The sequence below is a fragment of the Lissotriton helveticus genome, chromosome 10 (assembly GCF_964261635.1).
Source record: "Lissotriton helveticus chromosome 10, aLisHel1.1, whole genome shotgun sequence".
NCBI lineage: Eukaryota > Metazoa > Chordata > Amphibia > Caudata > Salamandridae > Lissotriton > Lissotriton helveticus.
The window spans coordinates 782,389,389-782,414,772 of NC_136071.1; the positions used below are offsets into that span (position 1 = coordinate 782,389,389).

At 43.3% G+C, this 25,384-nt stretch overlaps 1 protein-coding gene across 8 annotated transcripts in view; it reads left to right on the forward strand.

Annotated features, from left to right (window-relative positions):
* Positions 1-25,384, forward strand: part of ARHGAP12 (Rho GTPase activating protein 12) — a 399,139-nt gene that overhangs the window by 213,796 nt on the left and 159,959 nt on the right. For 4 of the 8 annotated variants that reach the window (XM_078663344.1, XM_078663346.1, XM_078663347.1 and 1 more), the window contains 2 exons: positions 18,110-18,232; positions 19,334-19,408. In XM_078663344.1, coding sequence (XP_078519470.1) covers positions 18,110-18,232; positions 19,334-19,408 — 198 coding nt within the window. The remainder of the gene's footprint in view (positions 1-18,109; positions 18,233-19,333; positions 19,409-25,384) is intronic. The other 4 variants (XM_078663345.1, XM_078663348.1, XM_078663349.1 and 1 more) reach the window with 1 other exon arrangement.

Sequence of the window (25,384 nt, forward strand, 5' to 3'; positions counted from 1 at the left end):
ACATAGGCAGAAACATGTTGACCACACCTCAGGGATAAAACTGGACTTTTAATTTTGGTCCTTTATCCTACACCTTTGTTTTTATTCATGTCCAATTGGCAAAACTAATAAATTATCTTTTGACACAGTTTGGACATTTTTAATTCACTTATCTCCCCCTTCACCAATCACTTAACCAGCTCCACAGTAAACTGGCGTTACAGCACACTAGGGTGGCATTCGGCCACTCCTGGTGGGCCCGATGATGAGGCATGTCAACAACTAGGTTGGTGAGTGAGTGCCTTCCGAATGACCTAAATTGGTTTCTCTCACAGGTAATCTCTACCGTGAATGTTGATACATGCTTGCGCTTCTTTTTCCTTTATTGTTAATACACTCTTTTGTTGATTTCATGATTTCTCTCGAGGGGAGTAGGAGTGTTTGTTCCGTTCCCTTCCTCTCTTGTTGATACAAGTATAAAAAAAATCCACCTTCAATCGCTACCACACATGCTTTTTATTAATAGAGGATGTAATTGATCTGAGCCTTAAGCGCCGCTGTTGCGAGGAGAGCTCAGACTCACTGCCTCAATTGGGAGTCCATTATTCAAGTGCCCTGCATCATCCCAAAAGCCCATAAATGATGAGATGCCAGCCCCATCCCTTCGAAAAGTCCCCACACTCCGTAATGTTCCCTGAGTTGCAGACTCCACCACTTAAAATGTACTTGCATGTTTCACTATACTAATTCAACACTAATCCTCTATGGGTCCCGGAGTAGCGTGCTACTCGCCGAAAAAGCGCTTCGACGCCTCGTCAGGGGTAGTAAGCACTATATAAATGCAATTACAATACAATACAATACATCACAGCGCCGCATTTTAAAGGGAGGCGGACTCCCGCCTTCCAAACAAAACAAAGCACCTCAAAATGGAAAAGGGGCGGGAAATCATACCCACCCCACTTCCACGTCTCACCGACACCCTCAACCACCATGTCCACCACGTCCACCACCACGTCCCCACCACCACCTCCACTTCCATCACCATGACCATGTCCACCACCACCACGTCCACCACCACCACGTCCACCACCACCACGTCCACCACCACCACGTCCACCACCACCACGTCCATCACCACCACGTCCATCACCACCACGTCCATCACCACCACGTCCATCACCACCACGTCCATCACCACCACGTCCATCACCACCACGTCCATCACCACCACGTCCATCACCACCACGTCCATCACCACCACGTCCATCACCACCACGTCCACCACCACCACCACGTCCACCACCACGTCCACCACCACCACCATGTCCTCCTCCACCACCACCATGTCCTCCTCCACCACCACCATGTCCTCCTCCACCACCACCATGTCCTCCTCCACCACCACCATGTCCTCCTCCACCACCACCATGTCCTCCTCCACCACCACCATGTCCTCCTCCACCACCACCATGTCCTCCTCCACCACCACCATGTCCTCCTCCACCACCACCATGTCCTCCTCCACCACCACCATGTCCACCACCACCACCATGTCCACCACCACCACCACTTCCACCACGTCCACCACCCCCACCACCACCACGTCCACCACCACCACGTCCATCACCACCACGTCCATCACCACCACGTCCATCACCACCACGTCCATCACCACCACGTCCATCACCACCACGTCCATCACCACCACGTCCATCACCACCACGTCCATCACCACCACGTCCATCACCACCACGTCCATCACCACCACGTCCATCACCACCACGTCCATCACCACCACGTCCATCACCACCACGTCCATCACCACCACGTCCACCACCACCACCACGTCCACCACCACCACCACGTCCACCACCACCACCACGTCCACCACCACCACCACGTCCACCACCACCACCACGTCCACCACCACCACCACGTCCACCACCACGTCCACCACCACCACGTCCACCACCACCACCACGTCCACCACCACCACCACGTCCACCACCACCACCACGTCCACCACCACCACCTCCACCACCACCACCTCCACCACGTCCACCTCCACCACGTCCACCACTTCCACGTCCACCACCACCACGTCCACCACCACCACGTCCACCACTTCCACGTCCACCACCACCACCACATTCACCTCCAAGGCCACCACCACCACCACGTCCACCACCACCACCACATTCACCTCCACGGCCACCACATTCACCTCCACGGCAACCAACACCACGTTAACCACATCCACCACCACGTTAACCACATCCACCTCCACGTTAACCACATCCACCACCACGTTAACCACATCCACCACCACGTTCACCACATCCACCACCACGTTCACCACATCCACCACCACCACCACCACGTCCACCACCACGTTCACCACATCCACCACCACCACCACCACGTCCACCACCACATCCACCACCACCACATCCAAAGGCACCACATCCACCACCACCATATCCACCCCCACCACGTCCACCATCACCACCACAACCTCCACCACGTCCACCACAACCTCCACCACGTCCACCACCACGTCCACCACCACGTCCACCACCACCACGTCCACCACGGCCACCACCACCACGTCCACCACCACGTTCACCACCACCACCACGTTCACCACCACCACCACGTTCACCACCATCACCACCACGTCCACCACCATCACCACCACGTCCACCACCATCACCACCACGTCCACCACAAACACATCCACCACGTCCACCACAAACACATCCACCACGTCCACCATGTCCTCCACCACCACCATGTCCTCCTCCACTACCACCATGTCCTCCTCCACCACCACCATGTCCTCCTCCACCACCACCATGTCCTCCTCCACCACCACCATGTCCTCCTCCACCACCACCATGTCCTCCTCCACCACCACCATGTCCACCACCACCACCATGTCCACCACCACCACCATGTCCACCACCACCACCATGTCCACCACCATGTCCACCATGTCCACCACCACCACCATGTCCACCACCATGTCCACCACCACCACCATGTCCACCACCACCACCATGTCCACCACCACCACCATGTCCACCACCACCACCATGTCCACCACCACCACCATGTCCACCACCACCACCATGTCCACCACCACCACCATGTCCACCACCACTGTCCACCACCACCACTATGTCCACCACCACCACTATGTCCACCACCACCACTATGTCCACCACCACCACTATGTCCACCACCACCACTATGTCCACCACGTCCACCACTATGTCCACCACGTCGTCCACCGCCACGTCCACCACCACGTTCACCACCACCACGTTCACCACCACCACCACGTTCACCACCACCACCACGTTCACCACCATCACCACGTTCACCACCACGTTCACCACCATCACCACCACGTCCACCACAAACACATCCACCACGTCCACCATGTCCTCCACCACCACCATGTCCTCCTCCACCACCACCATGTCCTCCTCCACCACCACCATGTCCTCCTCCACCACCACCATGTCCTCCTCCACCACCATGTCCTCCTCCACCACCACCATGTCCACCACCACCACCATGTCCACCACCACCACCATGTCCACCACCACCACCATGTCCACCACCATGTCCACCATGTCCACCACCACCACCATGTCCACCACCATGTCCACCACCACCACCATGTCCACCACCACCACCATGTCCACCACCACCACTATGTCCACCACCACCACTATGTCCACCACCACCACTATGTCCACCACCACCACTATGTCCACCACCACCACTATGTCCACCACCACCACTATGTCCACCACCACCACTATGTCCACCACCACCACTATGTCCACCACCACCACTATGTCCACCACGTCCACCACTATGTCCACCACGTCGTCCACCGCCACGTCCACCACCGCCACGTCCACCACCGCCACGTCCACCACCGCCACGTCCACCACCGCCACGTCCACCACCGCCACGTCCACCACCGCCACGTCCTCCACCGCCACGTCCTCCACCGCCACGTCCACCGCCACGTCCATCACCACCCCCACGTCCACCACCAAGGATATTGTGCTGGATAACTAAACACTTATAAGGTCCCAAAGGCTGGACCTATTGGCTATGCCAATGCTTGTTAATACTGATTAAAATCCAATCCTATGGTGAAGTTGGATTTTTAATAAATAGTAAGGAAAAGTAACTTAAAAAGTTACTCTATCTGCCTAAACCCTCAGAAGGCTTAGCATATTTCTCTGCCTTCTCACAGCCACTAATTAGCCTTAGAATAGGTGTGAAATGTCTCCAGGAGCAAACAAAAGGCTGACTTAAATAGGCAGAGATGGATCCTATGAACCTCACAGAATATTCGGAGTGGGGTCGTTGGGCCTCCTTTTAACCGTACAGGGTAGTATCTTGTTTGACAAATCTGCTGGGCTACATGTAACACTTGAAAGGGAGAGAACAGGATGCCAGGGTAGTTCTTGTATATCCATTGTCTAGTTGCTTAAGGACCATACTTTGTCCTATAAGACATCTGTCTCTGGGTTTATTGTGGCTAAAGTGGGTGCTTCAAGCTGGAGATTAGCATTTGATGTGGGAGGACAGTAGGATTACCATAGGACACTCAAACACTCACTCCCTCACACTCGTGTGGCTAAAGACTATTGCCATCTTTAAAATGCCCAATGTGGGGAGGGTTGGCCGCAAGAACTTTTACCCCATTGGTTAGGGCGTGCCTAGGAGTCATTAAGGCATGAATGTGGCATCTTCAGGCATCAAGTATAGAACACTGATTGACTAGTGGAAGACAGAAGACTGGATCCGATGTCTGTGACCTGTCAAGAGCCCTTAAGGACTAGATATGCTCCCTTTTGTACACAGGACAAAGAAGGTGACTCTAAGGTTCATAAAGCTGACTTCCTGTTCAAGCTACAAGGATTCAACAAGCTATAAGAGGACATTACTGCTACTGCCTAGCTGACCAATGGCAACTAGACCTAGACTAGACACTTGTTGGCCTTTGCCTGATTCTGTGTGCGTTTCTAAATGCCTACCCTGAGGGGCTTGAAAAGTTTACTTTTGAGGTGGATTGGGACTTAAAGGACCAAGCTAGAAGGTAAAATTGTTGATAAGGATGAACCTGGTTGATGTATCCCAACTGCGCGCCATCATGATCAGCCTCAACTTGAGCCTAGAATCCGGTCTACCACAATCAGTGACTGTCTTGGTGCTTTATGCTTTTTGGTGTTATTCCTACTTCTATTTTTAAAATTCATATTTCAGGTGCAAGTCATTGAATTTTTGTCATTTAAATTTTGTTTATTACACTTTTCTAATTCGGTTTGGGATTTTGTTGGACCTGGGGTCACCAGACCACATAGGGTAGCCTGACACAGAGTAGGAAGGTCTAACCCAAAGGCAAAAGTGTTAAGCTTGCGTCACACCCTACAGTAACTCAGTGTCCATCCATTCAAAAATAACAATACACCAGTTAAGAAAAATACGGTTCACTTTTATAAGAGTTCTTTTGTGTTCTCTTATTCCATCAGTCTGTTTTGTCACTAATCACATCAAGTATTTCTCCATCTGTCTCTTTGCATCAATTAAAACTCAACAATACCTTGCATTTGGTGATACACTTATTCTCCAAAAAGATAAAAGCTCAGCAACAACTTCACAGTTTATATTAAGTAAGCGGCAAGATTGGTGCTTCTTTATGGAGTAATCAGAATGCACATTACACTTAATAACTCTTTGTCTTTTTAAACAGGAAGATATAGGGGTTCAGCAGACAGTTCCACAGTAGATACACTTGGTTATATGGATTCCAGCAGCTATATAGCTAAATAGAAACAAGCAGGTTAAACAACTATTTCATGAAGCGTTTTGATTCGCTCTACAACCACATTAGTTTGACAGGACAACACATTGAATCTTCTAGACCCTGAATAACCTGCACAAAATTTCTCTCCTCAATCAGTCAGGACCTATTCATGGACCAGCTTTGTTACCCCGACTCATCAGCTGGAAGCTCCCTTCGCTATAGTCTAAAAGAGACCCTTCCCAGGTTGTAGATTTGTCTCACAACAAGTCCATTAATCAGAGACTTCTGTCTGGGGCGTAGTTCAGCAAGTTCAATCACCCAAAGCCTGCAGTAGTTTCCCTTAGTCTGGGCTGAAATTGCTGTCAAAGGGTAGGAACTCTCGTCGACCTTCCCTCCCCTCCAATCTACTCTCCCAGCTTACTTCTTCTGCAGTCTTGCCAGGCCCTCTGGCCCAGGATTCGGTTTCCTTTGTCTGGCCTCGATCTACAGTTGATGCGGATTTTACTGTGAGACGGACCAACCCCGAAGCCGGTTCCCATCTGACTACCTGGCAGGGTCTGTTGTAATGTCTCCTCGGCGCTTCCAAAATCTTCTCCCTTTTTCAGCTTCAGTAAACTCTCCTTGGCCCTCCCGAGATCCTCCCCTATCCGGTTTCACCCGGAAAGGATCTTGATCGAGCCCGGCCTCTGTCAACTTCACCCCTCCCCTTCCGACGCCACGATGCACTCTCTGGGCGGCGTTTCACTCCCTCTTCTTCCGCCGGCTCACTCCAGCAGCTACCGCTTCACCCCTGTGAGCTCCTTACCGAGGGCGCTGACAGAACCGCTAACACAGCGCAGCGTCCCTCTCTTCACGAGCTTCCACAGATCTGCCGCACGGAGCCGCCCAAGTGCGAGGAACCCAGGATCAGCTGACAGCTATCCTAATCAAGTACGTTCCTGGCCCAGTGGGGGGGGGGGGAACAATCTCAGGCAGTTCACGAAGCTGCAGGTCGCGCCAGGGGGCTGGATGACAGCTAGGGTCTACTTTCGCTGGGGGGGGGGGGGGTTCAGGTTTCAAAAGAAGGTGGCAGTCACAGCTGCCCTCACCTGACCCTCTTCAGTCCATGTCCCAATATACTCCTGAGGGTTGACACTCCCTTTTCGAAATCAGGGGTATGAGAGATAGTTATGCTTGCTGGGTCAGATCAATAAGTGAGGGATAGCGTCAGCAAGTAGAAAGAGCAGCCCCGTGAGGCAATCAAACTCTCCACTTCGCCAACCTCCTCCCCTCACAGCCTGTACTCCAACTAACTACACTACTCTCCTCACGACACAAAATGGCTGCCCAACATTCCGCCTTTTATAGGCTGACCCTAGAGTGTCCAGAGGAGTCCAGAAGGTTCTGGAAGCCCTCATACTGTCCTATGGACCTGAATCCTGAGATTGCCAGGCAGGTGGCAGTTGGAAGCCACCATTTTGTGGATCCTGTGGTTTCAGTCAGAAATGGCACCTAGGACAGGAAAAAAACTATAGGGTCAAGGAGTACCTAACCCCTTGGACAACACCTAAAAATTCCAGTGGACATAAAAAACAAAGGTTAGGAGGCAGAAAGGGGACAAAAATAAATAAATAAGTAGGAGGGACTACCCAAAGGGCTGACAGGTCTAACAGATTTGTATTGCTCTGCATTTTGGTTCTGCATAAATACATTACACATTTCCCATGTAAGCCTGTCTGCTCTGTCTCATAGCTGCCAGGGAGTTGAGCTCACGTTAATCTTGTGACTTTGATGGTTCACCATGACAAAGGTTGTGATTATTTCTTGAAGTGGATAGTCACCCATCCATAATCATAATCAATTTTCTTACAAGATTGAATATCTTTCTTCTTATCTTTCTGGCTTCAGAGTCTTTTAGCCGCAAGAACAATTTCTGGCTTTCTCTTCATCCTGCACTCTCAAAGATTGAACCTTTCGGGTCTTCCAAATGTAGGATCGGGATGACTGTGGGGCTTGATGTCCCTATATGCAGAGGGATTTTCCATGTCCTCTGCTGGAAACCTAATTGCACACACTGATCTGAAGAACCGGGTTATTTAGGACCCGGCGGCGCCAGGGGCACGCCCAAAGTCTTCGGGTTCACCTGTCTTAGAATACAGAGACACGGGACTCTTCTTGGTGGGGTCAAAGATCGAATTTATTGACTGCAGCCAGTAACAGAAGTCCTAGAAATCATCACGGTAGGAGTTCCCAGGAGACTGCTCAATTTTACAAAGCAAGTCATCCCTTCTCATGCCAAAAATCACATTCCAGACAAATCTCTATCATTTACAAACTGTCCAATCACATGCATCCACACCAAAGGTATCGCATGACGGTAAAACCCACTTTTCAGTTGCCCAGCCCATGATCGATCATCGGTCAAACCCAACATTCTTCTTTAAACAGGTCGAACAAACCCATAATAAAAAAGGCCACAACCCAATCATAAATAGACCATAAAGAAAGAAACAGAAACAGGTGAGAGTAGGATAAGGCATATTTGTGTGTAGTAAAACTTTACGATGTCCTGTGCTTTGATCCTAGTCTTGATCAGCTAGCGGGCAAGAACTGGTTTAACAAGGTCAGCTTCAGGCAACAGGGTCAGTTCACTCAGGTCAAACAGGAGTCGGCACAAACCCCAGCAAAAGGGCACGGGTCTTCAAGACTCATTCAGCGAGAGTCATCGGCCTATGTGAGGGCAACCACAAAATGGCGGCCTTGCACAAAATGGAAACCAAGGTTCAGAACGGAATCTTCAAATACATAGTGAATCCTTGTGTGTAACATGGCGAAAACACTCGTACTTGCCGAACTCATTAGTTACGGTTCATCGTTACTAAAATCGTAACGGAACCATGACATTTAAAACACAGGTTCAGAATTCTATGGAACCTCAGATCTCTTAAGGATCGTCCAAGTCTCTGAAAAACAGGACATTTTGAAGCTTGTAGGTCTTCTACCTGTTTCTTTTGAGACACCAAGTATCCTGATATATTTAACTTTGAGAGTTTCCATCATATCCAGTCTTCTTTCCATATTGATTTGGTGGTTCATTTTGAGTGCTACTTCCTCTGGCCCCCTGGACTGTTTAGAGTGCAGCCTCTTAATTTCCAGGAAATCACTTTTCACAGCCTCATGCAGTATTGTGACTATTTTATAAAGTGTTGCTACTTTTTCTTGCAGGGTATCAATTGCACTCTTTGGTGGTTTTATCATTGTGCTTGGTGGTCAAGTGTAAACCTCAATTCCTCTAAAAACAAGGGGGGGACGCACTCTCTGCAGCTCTCTCAACTAGCACAGAGCATATGGAGATGGGCTATTCCTCAAAACCTATTCCATTTAGCCAAACATCTTTCAGGAATACAGAATCAGATGTCAGATCTGTTAAGTCATCAGACACAACAGATTCACAAGTGGAAACTTCATCTACAAGTCCTTCAACCGTTCTTCCAAATGTGGTACCAGCCCGAGATAGATCTCTTTGCCACGCATTCAAACACAAAATGCCCAAGCTTCGCCACCAGATATCCACACCCATTGTCCAAAGGCAATGCGATATGGATGAATTGGTCAGGCAGATTTGCGTATGTTTTTCCGCCTGTCCCACTCATTCCATGAGTGGTACGCAAGCTGCAACAACAGTCACTAACACGGGTCCTCATTGCTCTAATATGGTCCAGACAGCCATGGACAGCCATGGTACACAACATTGCTGGAACTATCAGTAGTCCTGCACCAAAACTACACCTCCCCCCACAACTCTTAACACAAAACCATGGAGAGATCAGACATCCAGATCCAGCACAGCTCAACCTAGCGATCTGGCTCCTGAAGTATTCGGTTACCTCAATCTTCCACCTGATTGTATGAATGTTATCAAAGAGGCTTGGAGTCTCACCACTAGAGCCTGCTATGCAGCCAAGTGGAAAATATTTGTGATATACTGTACCAATAACACAATCAATACTCTAGATGCGTCCATTCAACACATCATATGTTACCTGCTGCATCTTCGAACATGTGCGCTAGCATATACATCAATTTGATTACATCTCGCTGCCATAGCAGCTTACTGCCATTAAAGCATTTATGGAAGGCCTCAAAAGAATAATTCCTCCCAGGCTACCACCCTCTCCAGTTTGGAATCTAAACATCGTCCTCACTAGGTTAATGGGTCCTCTATTCGAACCTCTACATAAATGTGAGCTACAATTTCTTACATGGAAAGTCGCTTTCCTTGTAGCCATCACTTCTCTCAGAAGAGTCGGTGAGCTACTTGCACTAACTATTGAAGAACCATTTTTACAACTCCATCCCTTCCTAAAGTTATTTCTCCCTTCCATCTCAACCAATCTGTACAGTTGCCAGTCTTCTTATTGCAACGACAAACAGTAGTAGAAAGAACTCTTCATACACTAGACGTAAAAAGAGCACTTTTTTACGATATTAACAGAACAAAACCTTTTCACAAAACAGCTTTTTGCTTCCTTTTCACCACCACATAAAGTCAATCCCATATCAAGGTCTGGAATTGCAAGGTGCATTGTTAAATTTATACAAATTTGCTATCACAAAGCAAAACTTACACTTTCTATTCCCCCTAAAGCCCATTCTACCCGCAAAATAGGGGCTTCCATGGCATTTTTAGGGAACATTCCCTTAGATGATATCTACAAAGCAGCTACATAGTCTACACCGCAAACATTCACAAAACACTATTTTGTTGATGTGCAAGCAAAACAACAAGCTAGTGTGGGCTAGGCTGAACTCAAAACACTATTTCAGACTACTACAACAGATAAGTGTTGGTCGCCGCTAAGAGACAGTACTGCTATGCAATCTATGCATAGTGTGTGATCTGCAGCTCATATGCCTCGAACGTAAAATGCTACTTACCAGTATGCGTCTGTTCTTGGCATGTAGAGCTGCAGATTCGCACACGCCCACCGCGGCTACCTTTATCTGTTCCAGTAATATCTTAATTAGATACAACATACATGGACATATTTCTGTTTCTCACAAAACTCCATCATTTCCCTTCTTGGCGAAAAAACAATCTGAAGATGGAGTCGATGCCCATGCGCACTATTGTCCAGAGGAGGAGTCTCCTATCTCGTGACTTCCAAAGACTTGTTCCAAGACAATAACAAACTGCAAACATCCGGGCCCAACACCAGATTGCGATCTATGCATAGTGTGTGAATCTGCAGCTCTACATGCCAAGAACAGATACATACTGGTTTGTAGCATTTTACTTTTTTGCTGCAGAGTGTGGCTATCAGGACCCCAGGGTATTGCTCACCATGGGCCTTTCTGACTCGCAGCTAGGCTATGCCCAACTTCCTTGCTTGTGTAAGATTTGTCGCTTGTCTTCTTTGGAAATCCACAAATGTTCTTGTGTGTGCGATCCCTCCTTTCAAGCTCTGTGGCTATCTTGCATGATTTGCTGTGTTTTCTTTTGGTGGGTGTAAGGGTGTTGATCCTTTAACCACAGGGGTACGAAGGATATTGTTAAATATTATTTTCCTTTATCTGTTTCTCTCGGATCTGAAAAGCCTCCAGACTAATCTTCGCCAGCAAGTATCTACCCCCACACACAGACTGGGTCATAGTCCCAACCCCGTCTTTACTAACATGGGGAAAATTGGAACTTGCATGCCTGTTCTACTGGTGTGGTCATACCACCTACCCATCTCTATAAATTTATTTTGCGATAGGATGCCCAAGATCTCTACCTCGCCACCAGTTGGGCTCAGAAGTGGTCTAAAGTGAATCCGGTGAGGCTCAATCATGGCCTGAAAAATACAGTCTGAGCTTGGATCACAATGTAAATGAAGCCAGTACTCAACTGAACAGCTGGCTAAGAGAAGCTCTTGACCAGATCAAACTAGCAGCTTGGAGACAAAAGCCCTCAGCAGGGCTGCTTAACGGTTAATTAAGTCTTTGTTTCTAAAAATAATTCTAAGTGGCTTGAGGGCATTTGGCACAAAAAGTATGACCCTTGTTATTATGGTGGATTATAAGACAACGTTAAAATAATACCATCAGTTTATTTCTCAATCTCAGCGAAAATACTATTCACAGAAGTTCTTAGCTACTAACAACCCTTTGCTTGAAATATTTCAGATAGTAAAAACCCTTACGTCATTATCTTCTATCACACCTTCTCTGCTCTCTGAGATAGTTGCTATGCACTAGATTTATTGTTTGCTAAAAAAGTAGAGATTATGGAAACTTCCTTTCCTATAGAAGCTAGGTGTCTTCCACAGTTGGAGATGTGGTTTGACCCGTCAACCAGTAGGGTCGACCAACAATCGCCTTAGGAATTGACTTCCCTCTGCTCCATCATCAAATCTTGCTCTCCTGTGGATTTAATTTCTCCCACCATCTTGGAAATGGGCTGCAAGATTATTGTTCCTTCAGCGTCTTTGACTTAATGACTCCCAGTTTGGCTTTAGGAAACGAATGGGACAGAAACTGCCCTAATATGAGCAACCGACTATGTTATGCGCACAGTGGATGAAGGACAAGGGGTGGTGCTGATACTCCTGGATCTGTCTGTTACATTTCATACCATCTCGACTACACTGCTGCTGGACAGACTCCAGGTCCTGGCATCTCTCATCAAGCATTAGCCCTCCTGTCACCTTTCCTCCGGGAAAGATCCCAAAGGGTGAATTTACAGCACTTTCAGTCATAGGCCTTTTTCTTACCTAGAGGAGTGCAGCAGCTCATTGTTGAACCCTACGCTTTGCAAACTTTGTGGCACCCTAAGTGGCTGTTATCCATTCCTGTGGATTAGAGGTAGTGTTGTATGCAGACGACACTCAGATCATGGTGTCGATCCCCAAGGGCTCATGCTAGATAGCAGAGAACCTCTTTGTCTGCATGTCTAAAGTGGCAGAATAGATGTCATGTAACTATTTGAAACTCAATGGAGACAAGACGGAAGTTATGATATTCGGCCCAGGGACATCAAGTTGGAATAGTAACTGCTGGCCACATTCCTTAGGAATCTGTCCTACTCTGGGTAAGAAGGCTAAGAACCTTAGAGTATTGATGGACACTGAACTTACATTTAATGTCCAAATAAACCATACTATTTCCACCTTCACCTGTATTATAAGGATGCTCAAGTAAATCTTTCCACTTATCCAGCGGACAGCACATAAGCAGGTAGCCCTTGTCCTAGTAATGTCCAGACTTGAATACTGTAACTCGCCGTACCTGGATTCGAACAAGAACACGCAGCATAAACTCCAGGTGGTGCTAAATGCATTGGCGAGACTTGTTCTGGACATTCCCAGAAGGCAGTCTGCTGGCAGTGGACTAGAAACCCTGCATTGGCTGCCTATTAATAAGCGCATTAGCTGTAAATCTTTCTGCATGTACATAAGGCGATTCATCTTCCATGTCCTACAAGTTTAAAAAACATGTTCTACAGCCACGAGCAAACTCTGGGATCTCCTTCCTCTCAATATAAGGGCCATCCCTCAGCTCCTGACCTTTAGGAAGGCTCTTAAGACATGGCTATTCTACGTGTAATGTTCCTTCTGGAGCTAGGATTACTAGTAAGCCTCTTCCGGGGAGTGATCTACAGTGCCTTGATGCCCTTTTTAAATTTCAAATCAAATGAATCTCTGTCCTCTGGTTGTGCTCCCCAACATAGGAAACACGCCATGGTGGTTCCCAAAAATTGCCGGCCCATATCACAGTTGTCTTTTTTTGGTAAGCTAATAGAAGAGCACATAAATAGACAACTTTCTGGAGATGATAAGCTCCTACATAAAACTTAATCAGGATTTCGCCCTTCTTATAGCACTAAGTCAGCCTTGCTGCTTGCCTTTGAATCTGCATGGTAGGTTATGGATGAAGGCAATACTGCGGCCATTCTTCTGCTCGGCCTCAGCGCTGCGTTTGATACTGTATCCCACAATATTTTGGTCAAGTGGGTCGAACAGTGCCATTAGTAGCAAATTACTGCATTGGTTGATTTCATTTCTGCACAGACACACTTTTCAGGTGTCACAAAAACCATTTCAGTCGTCAGCTCGCTAAGAACCTGGGCATCTGGTTTGATAATCTTTCCTTTGAAACCCAGATCAATGCCCTTGCAGGAAAGTGTTTTGGGATGCTAAAATCTTTGAAAGAAATTCTTCACCTCCTTCCTGATTCCACCCAGAAAACCGTATTCCAAGCTCTGGTTATATCCAGATTGGACTACTGCAGTGTTCTTTACCTGGGTGTTACCCAATCGTGATTGAATAGGCTCCAACAGACGCAGAATGATGCAGCTCGGCGACGTGTCTCTATTAGTGCCACATTCAAGAAATTGCACTGGCTGCTGTTGAAACAGAGAATCACTTTCAAGGCTCTGTTATTGCTACAAGGCTCTTTCCTGCCAAGGTCCTGCCTACTTACAATCTATAGTGACTCCCTATGCTCCAGCTAGAAATCTTAGGTCGTTCCTAGATTTTAAAAAGACAGAATTGGTGGTTTTTCTTATACTCAACTTCCTCATAAAATCTGAAACTCACTAACTTCGGAACTTCAGTTTGCCTCCTCCGATATGATTTGTAGAAAAACATTGAAAACAATGCTTTTTTGATCCAGTTAAACTTTTCTAGTTTGTTTGCAACTCTTCTTTTGTAATCCTCTTCCTAGCGCGAGGACACTTCTTTAGAAGTAGCCATGCGCTTAACATGTGCCATTATTATTCTTACTGATCTAAAATGATCCTAAGACTCAAGAATTGCAGGTGTCCTATGATCACAGAAAAGATCTCCAAAATGATCGTTTTATGGAGCCCTTTGAATATTGCACTCCTCAGCCAACATGAAAAATGACCTGATGATGAGGCAATCCACCCATTTGGGTTAGGGCCTGTATGTCCTGAATAAGAAAACTATTTGGCTACAAAAGGAAAATTAATAAAAATAAGGAATACTGCTTTTGAGCCTATTACAAGGAATGTCACATTTTGTGTCTGTCGTCAAACAGTATTCATCTGGCTTACTTCACCTGTTTGACAATTGGGTATCCTGTGTTTAGTTTGTATTTGTTTCCGGTCCAGACCAGAGTAACACACAAACTCTCTGAGCTCCTAAACTCCTATAATCAGTGGCAGTTACCTTAGATTCTATTGTTAAGTCACCTTCGAGCCCTTTGCTATTTTAAAGGATGTGGTTTTTCATCTGGCTGTTAAATATGGCAGACATTTCCCACCTTCGTTGCATTTCACCTCAAAAAGAACTTACTCTTGTAATTTGTACTGCCTCCCCTTCCATTCTTGGCTGTATACTACACATTTGAGCCATCTGTTGCTTAGTGCTTTTCTCTAGATAGAGCCTCAGCTGTACATCCTTCATACTTTTTGAGGCAGGGCTCCACTTGGTCTTTTCATGGGATAATTTCTAGATAGAGTGGGCACTTTATCTTGCACATCCATAATTTGCATTAGACGGATCCTCTGTTCTGTGACGGAGGACACGTCACCTGTATTAAGACTGCTTAATTGTGTTACATGTGCCTCTCTGAAAGGTATACAAGGCTATTTTGGTTATATTCTGCAGACAATTTGCTCTTGCGTTTTTCTTCTGAAATGATGCACAGTTTGGTCCTGTGGTTCTGAGAAATAAATTGCTTACTCCTAAACTGCTTGATGTGGTCTCCTCCATCTCCATTTGTATTATGTTTGTTGTGAACTCTACCCACATTTTGAGAAATGTGAGGGCGATGATGTATAAGTAGAAGAAAGTTACCTTCATAGTGAGTATTACCTAAAGTGGGTATCCTCTCTCCCGCTACCAGCACTCTCGCCAAACTTTTGCATATCGACTGCTCAAAAGCAGGAAGGTTAATTCTTTGGAACAGAAGAGAACTGGTGAGGATGCAAACCTGCGCAGAAAAAAGTGCACAGCCTCATATGATGCACTCTCTCTCTCTTTTTTTTTTTTTAATCCGTCACCATGAAGATAATTTTGCCCTTTGAGTGGACCTCAAAAGAGTGGTAGAAGTAGACATGTGCAAACTGATTTTATGAAGCATCCTGCACCTATTTCAGATATTAAGCAGTTTGCTCCCAGTGGGAATATTTTAACCCCTTCGCCGCGGGGGTTAGCTCGTCATGAGCGTTGAAGGTGTTAATATTAACACGCTTGGAACACATGGTCAAGGCTGAAATCTGCAAAAGAATTGTGTTTTTTATATTTTACAGGAACAAAGCACTACTCCTTATGTTGAGATGATTAAATGCTTGACATGGCGTCTATACAGGCTAAGAAGTGCTATGAAATACTTTTCCATATGGCATGCTCATTAATTTTATTCCACATCCTGTAAACAAATAGTTCCGCGACTGAGACATGCTATATATCAAAACTTCATACAATTATATTTTTATCCAATCGCTTACATAGCAAGAGTATACAAATCATGAATATCTGACTAGATGATCCCTTCACACTGTGTCCGTTTGGCTGACACCCATTCCAAGACTGGTGTGCAAAATCTTGCTTGACATTGGAGTGAAGGCTACTAATCTTGTCCCCATAGTATCAAGGCAACTGCCTACCCTAATGGCTGGCACCACAGGATTGGTAATGTCTAAATGACATCTGTGTTATCACAGTTTAGTTTGAAGTAATTTTGTTCCATTCACTTGGCTACATTTGACATACATCCATTGAATTTTTCTTGGACAGCTGGAACATAATCAAAGATGGAGATAACCATTTGAGTTTCAGTTTAGGAGAACATTGTAAATTCAAAGGAATGGACAAGGGAAGCTTCTGGAGTAAGGTAAATGTTAAACAGAGTAGAGCAGAGTGCAGAATTTTGAGGGACTCCATAGGTAATTGTTTTATCGACCATTATAAAGGAGGAAAAAGATGCAGATTGGGTCCTGGCTGATAGAGAGTAGAACCATTTAAGAGTTGAATGACCGATCCCTATATGATGGAAGTTGGAGATTATCACAGAGTGAGAAACCATATTGATGACTGCAGAACATCACCTTTTTCATAGTCTCCGTACGAAAAGCAGAGATTAACTTAGATCCATTTCATTTTTTACTATGTGTGCCAGTGCAGAGGATGGGAATAGGGGCAGCAAACAGGAAGAGAAAGAAAGAGGAACTGCAAAAAAGTCAGACAAGGTGAGTAGGGATGGTTAAGATGACATATGTGAGATCATTTTATTTTAAAACAGGGTAAAGAATATGCCCAATAAGATGTGTAAGGGATGAAATGATCTGGAAGAGACCCTAGGCCTACAGGGCAGCTGTACGGAATACAGAGTCTTGGAACAGAGTTTTATCTAAATGATTATTGAGATTGACACTTGTAGTGAAGTTGTCCACTTTTAAGCTGAAGGATAAGAAATCATTTGTAGAAGTGCTAAAATTTGCCATAGAGCATGGAGGACAATAAATAAGAGCACTGGAAAGGGACAAGATAAGGCTGAATTTAACAGTGAACCGAAGAATTTCCCCATGAAAAACACACGGGCTGTTAATAAATTTGCAGGAGAAAATTGAAGTGTAAATGATGGCAAGTCCATCATCAGGTTTGAAGTGACGATCAATGATCAGCATGGAATAGACGCAAGGAACTGCTAGCTCAGATCAGAGCTATTGTGCCATGCTTTAGACTGAAAAAGTGTCTTATTTTGATGAGTAGTAATAAAATAGCAAATATCTAGAGAATGTTTCGAAAGATATATAAAATGTATTAAGAATTATTTGACCTGTAGACAAGGTGATGAATTAGTGAATGACTTGACTGGGTATGATGGAAGAGCTGGATTGAGATTGCTTCAGGAAGGAATAGGGATAAGAAAGTCAAATGTAGAGCAAACGTAGTGAGCAGTAGAATTTAGAGAAGAACACAGTTTGGAGCAGGCTTTATGTGTGTAGTTCAAGGAGCTTAGTGTGTAAACTCTTTCAATGCTGTTTCAAGCTTCAGTAGTACAGCATTGAGGAAACAATTTCTTGGTAATCTAGTCAAAGAATGTGATTCTTTTGAAGTCCTTGTTTTCTTGCATTGCTTTGGTACATACATTTGCTGACATTACAACCTGTGGGCACTTACTGTTAACACATTTTTTATTTTAATGCACATACATTTGAATGTCTATTTCCAGTGTAAATGTTTTGTGATCAGTCTTATAAAAACAATAGCGTTGTGGGTTCAATACACTTGTTTTATCTTGGAAATTTGCAATAATTTCTTGCTTACTTTCCCTCTTTTAATGAACTTTTTATCTCTTTAGTACAACACGGTGCACCAGCCAAGAGAAATAATTAAAAGTAGGAGTCTGGATAGAAAATTACAAGACCCATTAGTTGTGTCAAAGTGGAGGCATAGCACATATGTTTTGGATACAAATGACAAGGTATGAATAATATTTCTGAAAAGGTTGATTAGACTTCTGACTTTGAGAAAATCTTTTTATTTTACTTGAAATCAAAGTAGAATGTTTTTACCATTATTTAGGGAATGAGGAGGATCACTGAAGGTTCACATTCCCAAGTAAAGCATGAGGTTGTATTATTGCAGGAATTTTACTATTGGGCTGTTTAAACACGTGAAACTAGTACAATATTGTGTAAGCCCTTCACTGTTAATGGATATATTTGAATTATATGGGTTTTTATAGAGTTATAACCTTTGGAATAAGTATAGTTATTTTGAAATAGGCTGACTTTTGTATGAGAATGATACAAGTAACATAATTTTGTTGACTTGAATTAAAATGTCACTAGTATATTGGCTTACCCACTATTTATAGTTCTTCATAAATCAGCTTTAACGTTGCTGGCTTGCTAGTTAACGATTTAGCACCTGTTGAGCTGACTCTATTGAGAAATTGGGTGCCACTATGGCAAGTTTGTGAGCAGACCGGACCACTTATAGTCTGTAAAACTACACACCAGAAAGATTCTTCTTTTCAGTGGAAAGGTGTACTTGGTAACACAGTCCAGAAAAGCTGAATGTGTTTGTGTCCTGAACTTTAAGGTTATTGACCTGTACTGTGCCTTATATGCTGTTAGTGTGAAAGCTAGATATAACCTCATATAGTTCCTCTGTACTGTGGTGGGAATCCTTTCAATGCCGACTCTTGATTCAAAAATTTCTAATGCTCGTTTTCAGGTCGGGCAAACTAGTATTTTCCTAATAAAGTTATTGTTCTTCTAAAAGTGTTTTCTTAATTTTTGTAACTAAATAAATAAACCTGTATTTCTAATCTTCACTTTTCTGTACATTATGATAGTACTTGACTAGAAATTAAGAAATTATTATCACTGAGCAGGAAGGACATACAATCTTATGTAAAGACTTCACTTTTGCACATTTTTCTATGTTAAATGTTCAGTTAAAATTGACTTAATCCCAGTTGCCTTTTATTTAGCTGTAAATCAATTCTAGTTATCTACTATTGTTAAACCTGATAACAGTAGAATAAATTAACTGAATTAGAGTTTTAATTTTACAGTTTTCCACCAAGCACTTGCGGAATTCCTTTGCTTCGCCTAACCCTGGGTGTTTGCCTCCTACATACCCAGAACAAGTTAGTATCCCAAACATGATTCTTACTGTTGATATTACAACACCAACAATATGTTATAATTATAATCAAAATTATTATGTAAAGCAACCATTTTCATGATACCCACCTCCTAATCTTATGAGACAGTCTACAAACGTTCCTCCCTGAGATGGTGAATACAGAAAATAATAATGGACTGGGATATTTTGAGAAATGAATTTTCCATTATGTATCAAGCCACTAAACTACTGTTTTTGTTGTACATCTTAGTGGACATCATTGTGGAATATGGTATATTGTAAAATGTAAATGTTCTAGCCCACGAGAGAATCTGATCTAGCCTCTATTTATTACAATAGATTACAAATCCTAACAGTTGAGTCCCTAAAAACAGCTGCGGCTGATCTCTGCCTATAGAGTTCTGTTTAGCTATAGCGAGTTCTGTTTTCTTTAACTGAATCTTATTGTTTAACATTTAGGAGTGAATCATGGGATGGCTAGAAATATAAAACCTAACCAATTCACAAGTGTAGGCCCACATGTTTAAAATTCATAACAAGAAGTACATAGCTATTTAAAAATGTATGCATGTTGCCTATTTTCCCCCCATAAGTTTCTGAGTACAGAATTAATTATTTAATTTAACATTTATGTATCATCTGTTCTACTGATGGTAATTGCTGAAAGGAGAGTTAATGAAAGAACATGAAGGTTGCTGGTTATGACCCACTATCTCTCCGACAGTGACGGCTTTACCTCAAAGTCCTCAATTATTACTGTTGTCTGGTAATTGGCTGGAGAAGCCAACTGCTTCTGATTTATGATTAACAACCTTCCCTGGTGGTTGTGCTAGCGATCTGGTGAGGGAAACCTGCCGCATGTCTAAGATGTTGGTTACTGAAAGAGTGATTCCTTTATGCTGCCCTTGTATATCTTTCACAAAAACAAATCACAATTATTATAATTTTGCCAATGTTTCATCATTTTCTGAAAATGAATACAGAGGAACTGTCTAATGCACCTATCCCCTGCAGTGTTGCTGCCCTTCCTAGTGCCAGTTGAGGATTTGGAGTTCTAGGGGGTAGTCTTAAGGTTCTGATGATGCTGGAGATGGTTTTTCTCTTACAAGGGTTTGTGTGGATTTTGCAGTGTCGTTTAGTTTTAGGATGCACAACTCTGGAGTTTTTTTTTGCTCTGTGAGGAAAGACAAGTGATTCTGAGCTACCTACAAGCAAGCACATTTTTCTGAGCCAAAGAAAATGCTCTCTGTGCACTTAAAACCCAATAGCCATTTTTAAAGGTGTCTTTTAAGCCTAGTCCGTAAAACTTGGGAGTACGCTATTCCAGTAGCCTTCTTCTGTAGGTTTTCACAAAATCAATACTCGTAGCTGAGTTGTAAAATAGAAGGGAAGTGGGTGTATCAAAACGGAGCATTTCCACTAGAGGATAAAAGCCAATTCTTTTACTGCGTCACCCCACAACACATATCACTGTCTATTCAATTGCAGCAGAGATTGATATGAGAAAAGTACTTTTCTCATTGGCAGAAGTTTGGTTTTGATGTAAAACGTGAGAAAATAAGACCATGGTATTCATTTTATTTAAGGGAACCTCTTCTGAACAATAAAACCGGTTAGTAAGCTGCCACAATGTGGCACAAAGATGACCAAATGACAGAATAGTTGTAAGTTGAAGTATACTTTATTTCCAAAGAATAAAGCCTGCCAGTCCGTTGCCAGCGCGCGCTTGAAACTAACTGGCAAGTAGCTGCATTTTAAATCCTGAACCTACATACACGCCAACGATCTTGAACTCACAAATAACAGCTGAGTATCCAGAAGTGCAAGGACAACTAAATTAACAAAAATTCATAGTATACTGAACAGCACTGGTTAAAGCACTCACATCTGGTTGAACCAGTCGGTTTTAAATCATTTCTCAAGATTTTCCTAAAAATCTTAATTTGGACGCTAATGTCTCTCGATTTATTTATACACCTTGTTGAAAAGTGATTTATCAACTGTATCCATCTAATTAGGCACAGTAGAGGAAACCAATCTCTAGAATGTGTAATTGCACTTTGGGTTGCTAATTTTGGAAAACATGGATGTGGTATGCATGTCTCATTTCGAATTTTGCAACGGCTATTGATTCTCCTAGCCGGAGACTGGTTAATTTAAACTTCTGGAATTCAAATTGTCTAATGTAAACTTGAATAACTTGATAGCCTTCTATGCTTTGAGCCAATAGGCTTCCCTGTATTAATCTCTGGATTCAATCCCAGCTAATAATTACTCTGAAGAGGTTCTATCTTATTCATCAGTAAGTTTAACCTTGGGGAGTGAGAGAGAATGTAAACACTTTAATCGTTTTTTTTCCCTGAGTTCAGTTGCACTGACGTAATAACATTAGAAAAAAATGATAAGGCTTACAGGGCACAATCACATATGAAAACTGTCAGTTGAATGAAGCATGACAGAATAATTTAAACTAACAGTAGCTTACATACATGTTTTTCATCCCCATTCTATTCTGCTGTATTGGATCATTGACCAACGTCACCTTTGCATGGGTGTTGCAGCATCTTAACGTTTTTTATTTTTTTATTTTGTGGAGTTATTTTCAATAGATTTTCATTGAACTAAGCTTCTCTTGAATCTTCTCTGGAGAGTCCACCCTAGAATGTGAGGGGTTGATTGATCTTTTTTTCTCTAGTTTTCTAGATTTCAGATTTATTTTAGGCACTTTGCATTTAATGCTTTGGTACACCTTTCTATATGTTTTGTGCAGTTTCATTTCTGTAGCGCATCTTGTACCACTGAAGAGACTTGTAGGCACCAAATTGTGCACATCAGTACCAAAGAGGGTGCTGGATAAAACTACATGTTTCTAGGTGGTACCTAATGTGCAGATGCTAGTAGTTTGTAAATTCTTCTGTAGGAAATGGAAGGTGGAATTCATTTAAAAAAAGTAAGTGATTATTTTCTTTTGGAATCTGGAACTCCGAACAGAAGATTTGGCAACTAGTTAAAAAGGCAAGATTAAAGGGACTTCATTAATCTGAAGGAAATTAAGAATCACTGTTACACAGAGAGTTTTGGATTTCACACATTTCCCTAGTGCACGATTGACAACCCATGTGAAATAGCTTCGATTTTGAAATTAGTTGAGAATCTCTCATGCTTTCTAATTGAAGGCCCCGTTGGAGGGAGACGGAAATGCTTTAATTGAATCCATTGCCTTAGTCATTTCTAGAGGGAACAATAGCACTCCTCATGATAGGGCGGCTCCCTATCAGGATTTGTAATTTAAAAGAAAAGTTCCTAGATACTTAATTTGCATGTTAAAGTATGAATCTGATCGTTCTTGTTCACTATCCTTAATTAGTACGAAAACCTGGCCACCATGGTTGGACAATTAAGCTGGGCTAGAAAGCAGATATTCACATCTTATTTGTGCCGCCGTCCACCTTCGTCATGGTATTACAATGTTCATGTAAAACCATTGATCTCATGGTAATCAGGCAGGCTTTAAGCAATAACCGAATATATAAAGCACTTACTCCAGAGTTCTTTGGGCCTCGAGCTTTCAGGCGGATGTCGAGATAACTCTTGTGGTTAATGTTCCTGTTAGAGATAAAGATCAGAGTTTTGTCTAGTGGTAGTTTTACACCTTACACTACCTTGAGAAGGAGTATTTTGCAAAAATAAAAGTAAAAAAGTAGCGCAGAGGGTTAATATGCCTGCTGCAACAAACAAATGTGTATTTTATGTGGATAGCTGAGTGGATCAGTAAAGCCAGCCTTTACCAGTGCTTTAAAACAAACGAAATGCATTTCAGTGAGGGGCAATGGAGAGACGAGGGGCACTTCTGCAAGGTAGTAGTGAGAGAATCCGAGGAGGAATTAAGGGGGAGTGTGTAGGGTGGGGAGGGTCCCCAAAAAGATTGTCACAACCAGGCGTCGCCAGCGCTAAAGCCAGTCCTGCATGGTAATAGCAAAGCATGCTCACGCAGCAGTGATCAACACTTTGCTCAAGTTGTCCTTGTGCGCAATTAGAATGGATTTGAAAAGGTTGGCTTCCACAGAAGATTGAATTTGCTGTACTGCTGGTTTTTGTTTGACAATTTGGTCACATGTGAACGTTAGTGATTGGTCTAAAACGTTTTGGATTGGAAGGCTTTATGGGAGACTAGTTCTCCTCCCTGAAGGTCTCTCTTGACACTATTGGGAATATTTCCAATTACTCACACTGCTGTATAACCAAAAAAACAAATTTCTGTCTGTTTTTTACCCTCATGAGTTATGAAATTTGTTATTGCCATTGTAAATGACAAAGCTATTAATTTCGCTATTTTCAAAAACAAAATCTAAATAAAAAATGTGTCATTTACAATACCAATAGCTCTAACTTTCCTAATACGAGACCTATTGCATTGCAAATGCTTGTTGTAATTGGTGATTTTTCTGCTGTTCAAAAATATTTTTTAGCAATTAACACCTTTCACAGTAACCAAGCAGAATGTCCCATCCTAATTTGTTTTGCCATGATTTTTCCCACTCGTTCCATCCATGGACTTCTCTGTTCTGAATACATCCACAATAAACAGGTAGTCCCACTCCTGCTGTATATATAAATTCAGCGGTAGTTCTTTCGTGCTGGCCCAATAGCTCCTAATTTGTTCTTTGCCTAACTCTGTCCTACTCTCCCAGCATGCTCCTTTTCATCCACCTCCTCACAGTATTCATATTGTCTCCCTTTCCGTGATTAAGGATAAAATGAACACTGACCAAGCAACAACTGTGTATTTATTGTCACTGACTCATTAATTGCTTCAAGTGGAAGAACGTACATACATTTTATTTATTATTTACATTCTTTCTTTGTTTCTTTACATTGCGATATTATTTTTGAATTTATAACAACCAAGCCATATTAGCAAACTATATGAAGAATTGAAATATAAAATACAATTCATATGTTTGGATTATACTTTTAATCTAATGTAGAATATAAACTGGCTATAAATTCGCTCACCTCTATACAAACACCTAGTATTCTTTTGTATTGCTTAAAAATTCCGATTCATACGTTCAGTTTTTAGGCCTTCATTTTCCACATACATATGTAGGTCATTGCTTTCCCTTCCCTTCCTGTCCAGGCATTTTACTTAATCTGTGCTCTTTTCGTTAGCCATCTTCCAAACACACCTAGAACTAGTACTTGGCTACAGTGAAAAACCATACAACATTTACGTACCCCAACAGACAATGCCGTACTACACAGTTCTGTATTTTGCCAAGTCCTATGTTCACTATATAGTTATTGCAATACGACTTAGCTTCGAAACTCTTGCTCTCCTTCCCATGATATCATTTATACACCGTGTTTTTAAATGGATTTCTAACCAAATTTCCAAACACTTTTGTGTCAGCAAAGATGTTGTAAGTCCCAGAATATCAGTCAGCCTCTTCAGTTCCAACGCAGCTATGACACCAAATCGTAGTAAGAGTATAGTCTGTTTTCAGTTGCTATTGTGACTGGGACATATGTGCGTAAGATAGTCCAGGACTGTTGGAATTTCAAAGGGAGATTCATTCTTTTTAAGACTTGCTTGACAGTGAAGATGTCACCGGACCATATGTGATCACCTAAAAAATGTGCTTTCAGTAGTTCTACAGATAGGGTGTTTGGCTCCACCCACATGTTGGTTGTATAGGAGTTCATGTTTTGTTTGGCCTGAAGTTGTGTGCTGCGACTGAATAAAGTACTCACCATTCAAGAGCAAAATCATTGGTTTATTCATTTGCGTGAACCAGAGCTCTTCATCAAGTCTAGCTATTGTGTTACAACAGACCTTTACCTTTAGGTCAAACACATGGCATTGTAATGCTATGTGTCTCTTAGAAAGTGAGATTATTATGGTGTTTATTTTTCTCTCGCAGCAGCAGAGATGGGAGAAAGGCAGTCTGGATGAAAGAATTGGTGTATTGTAGTC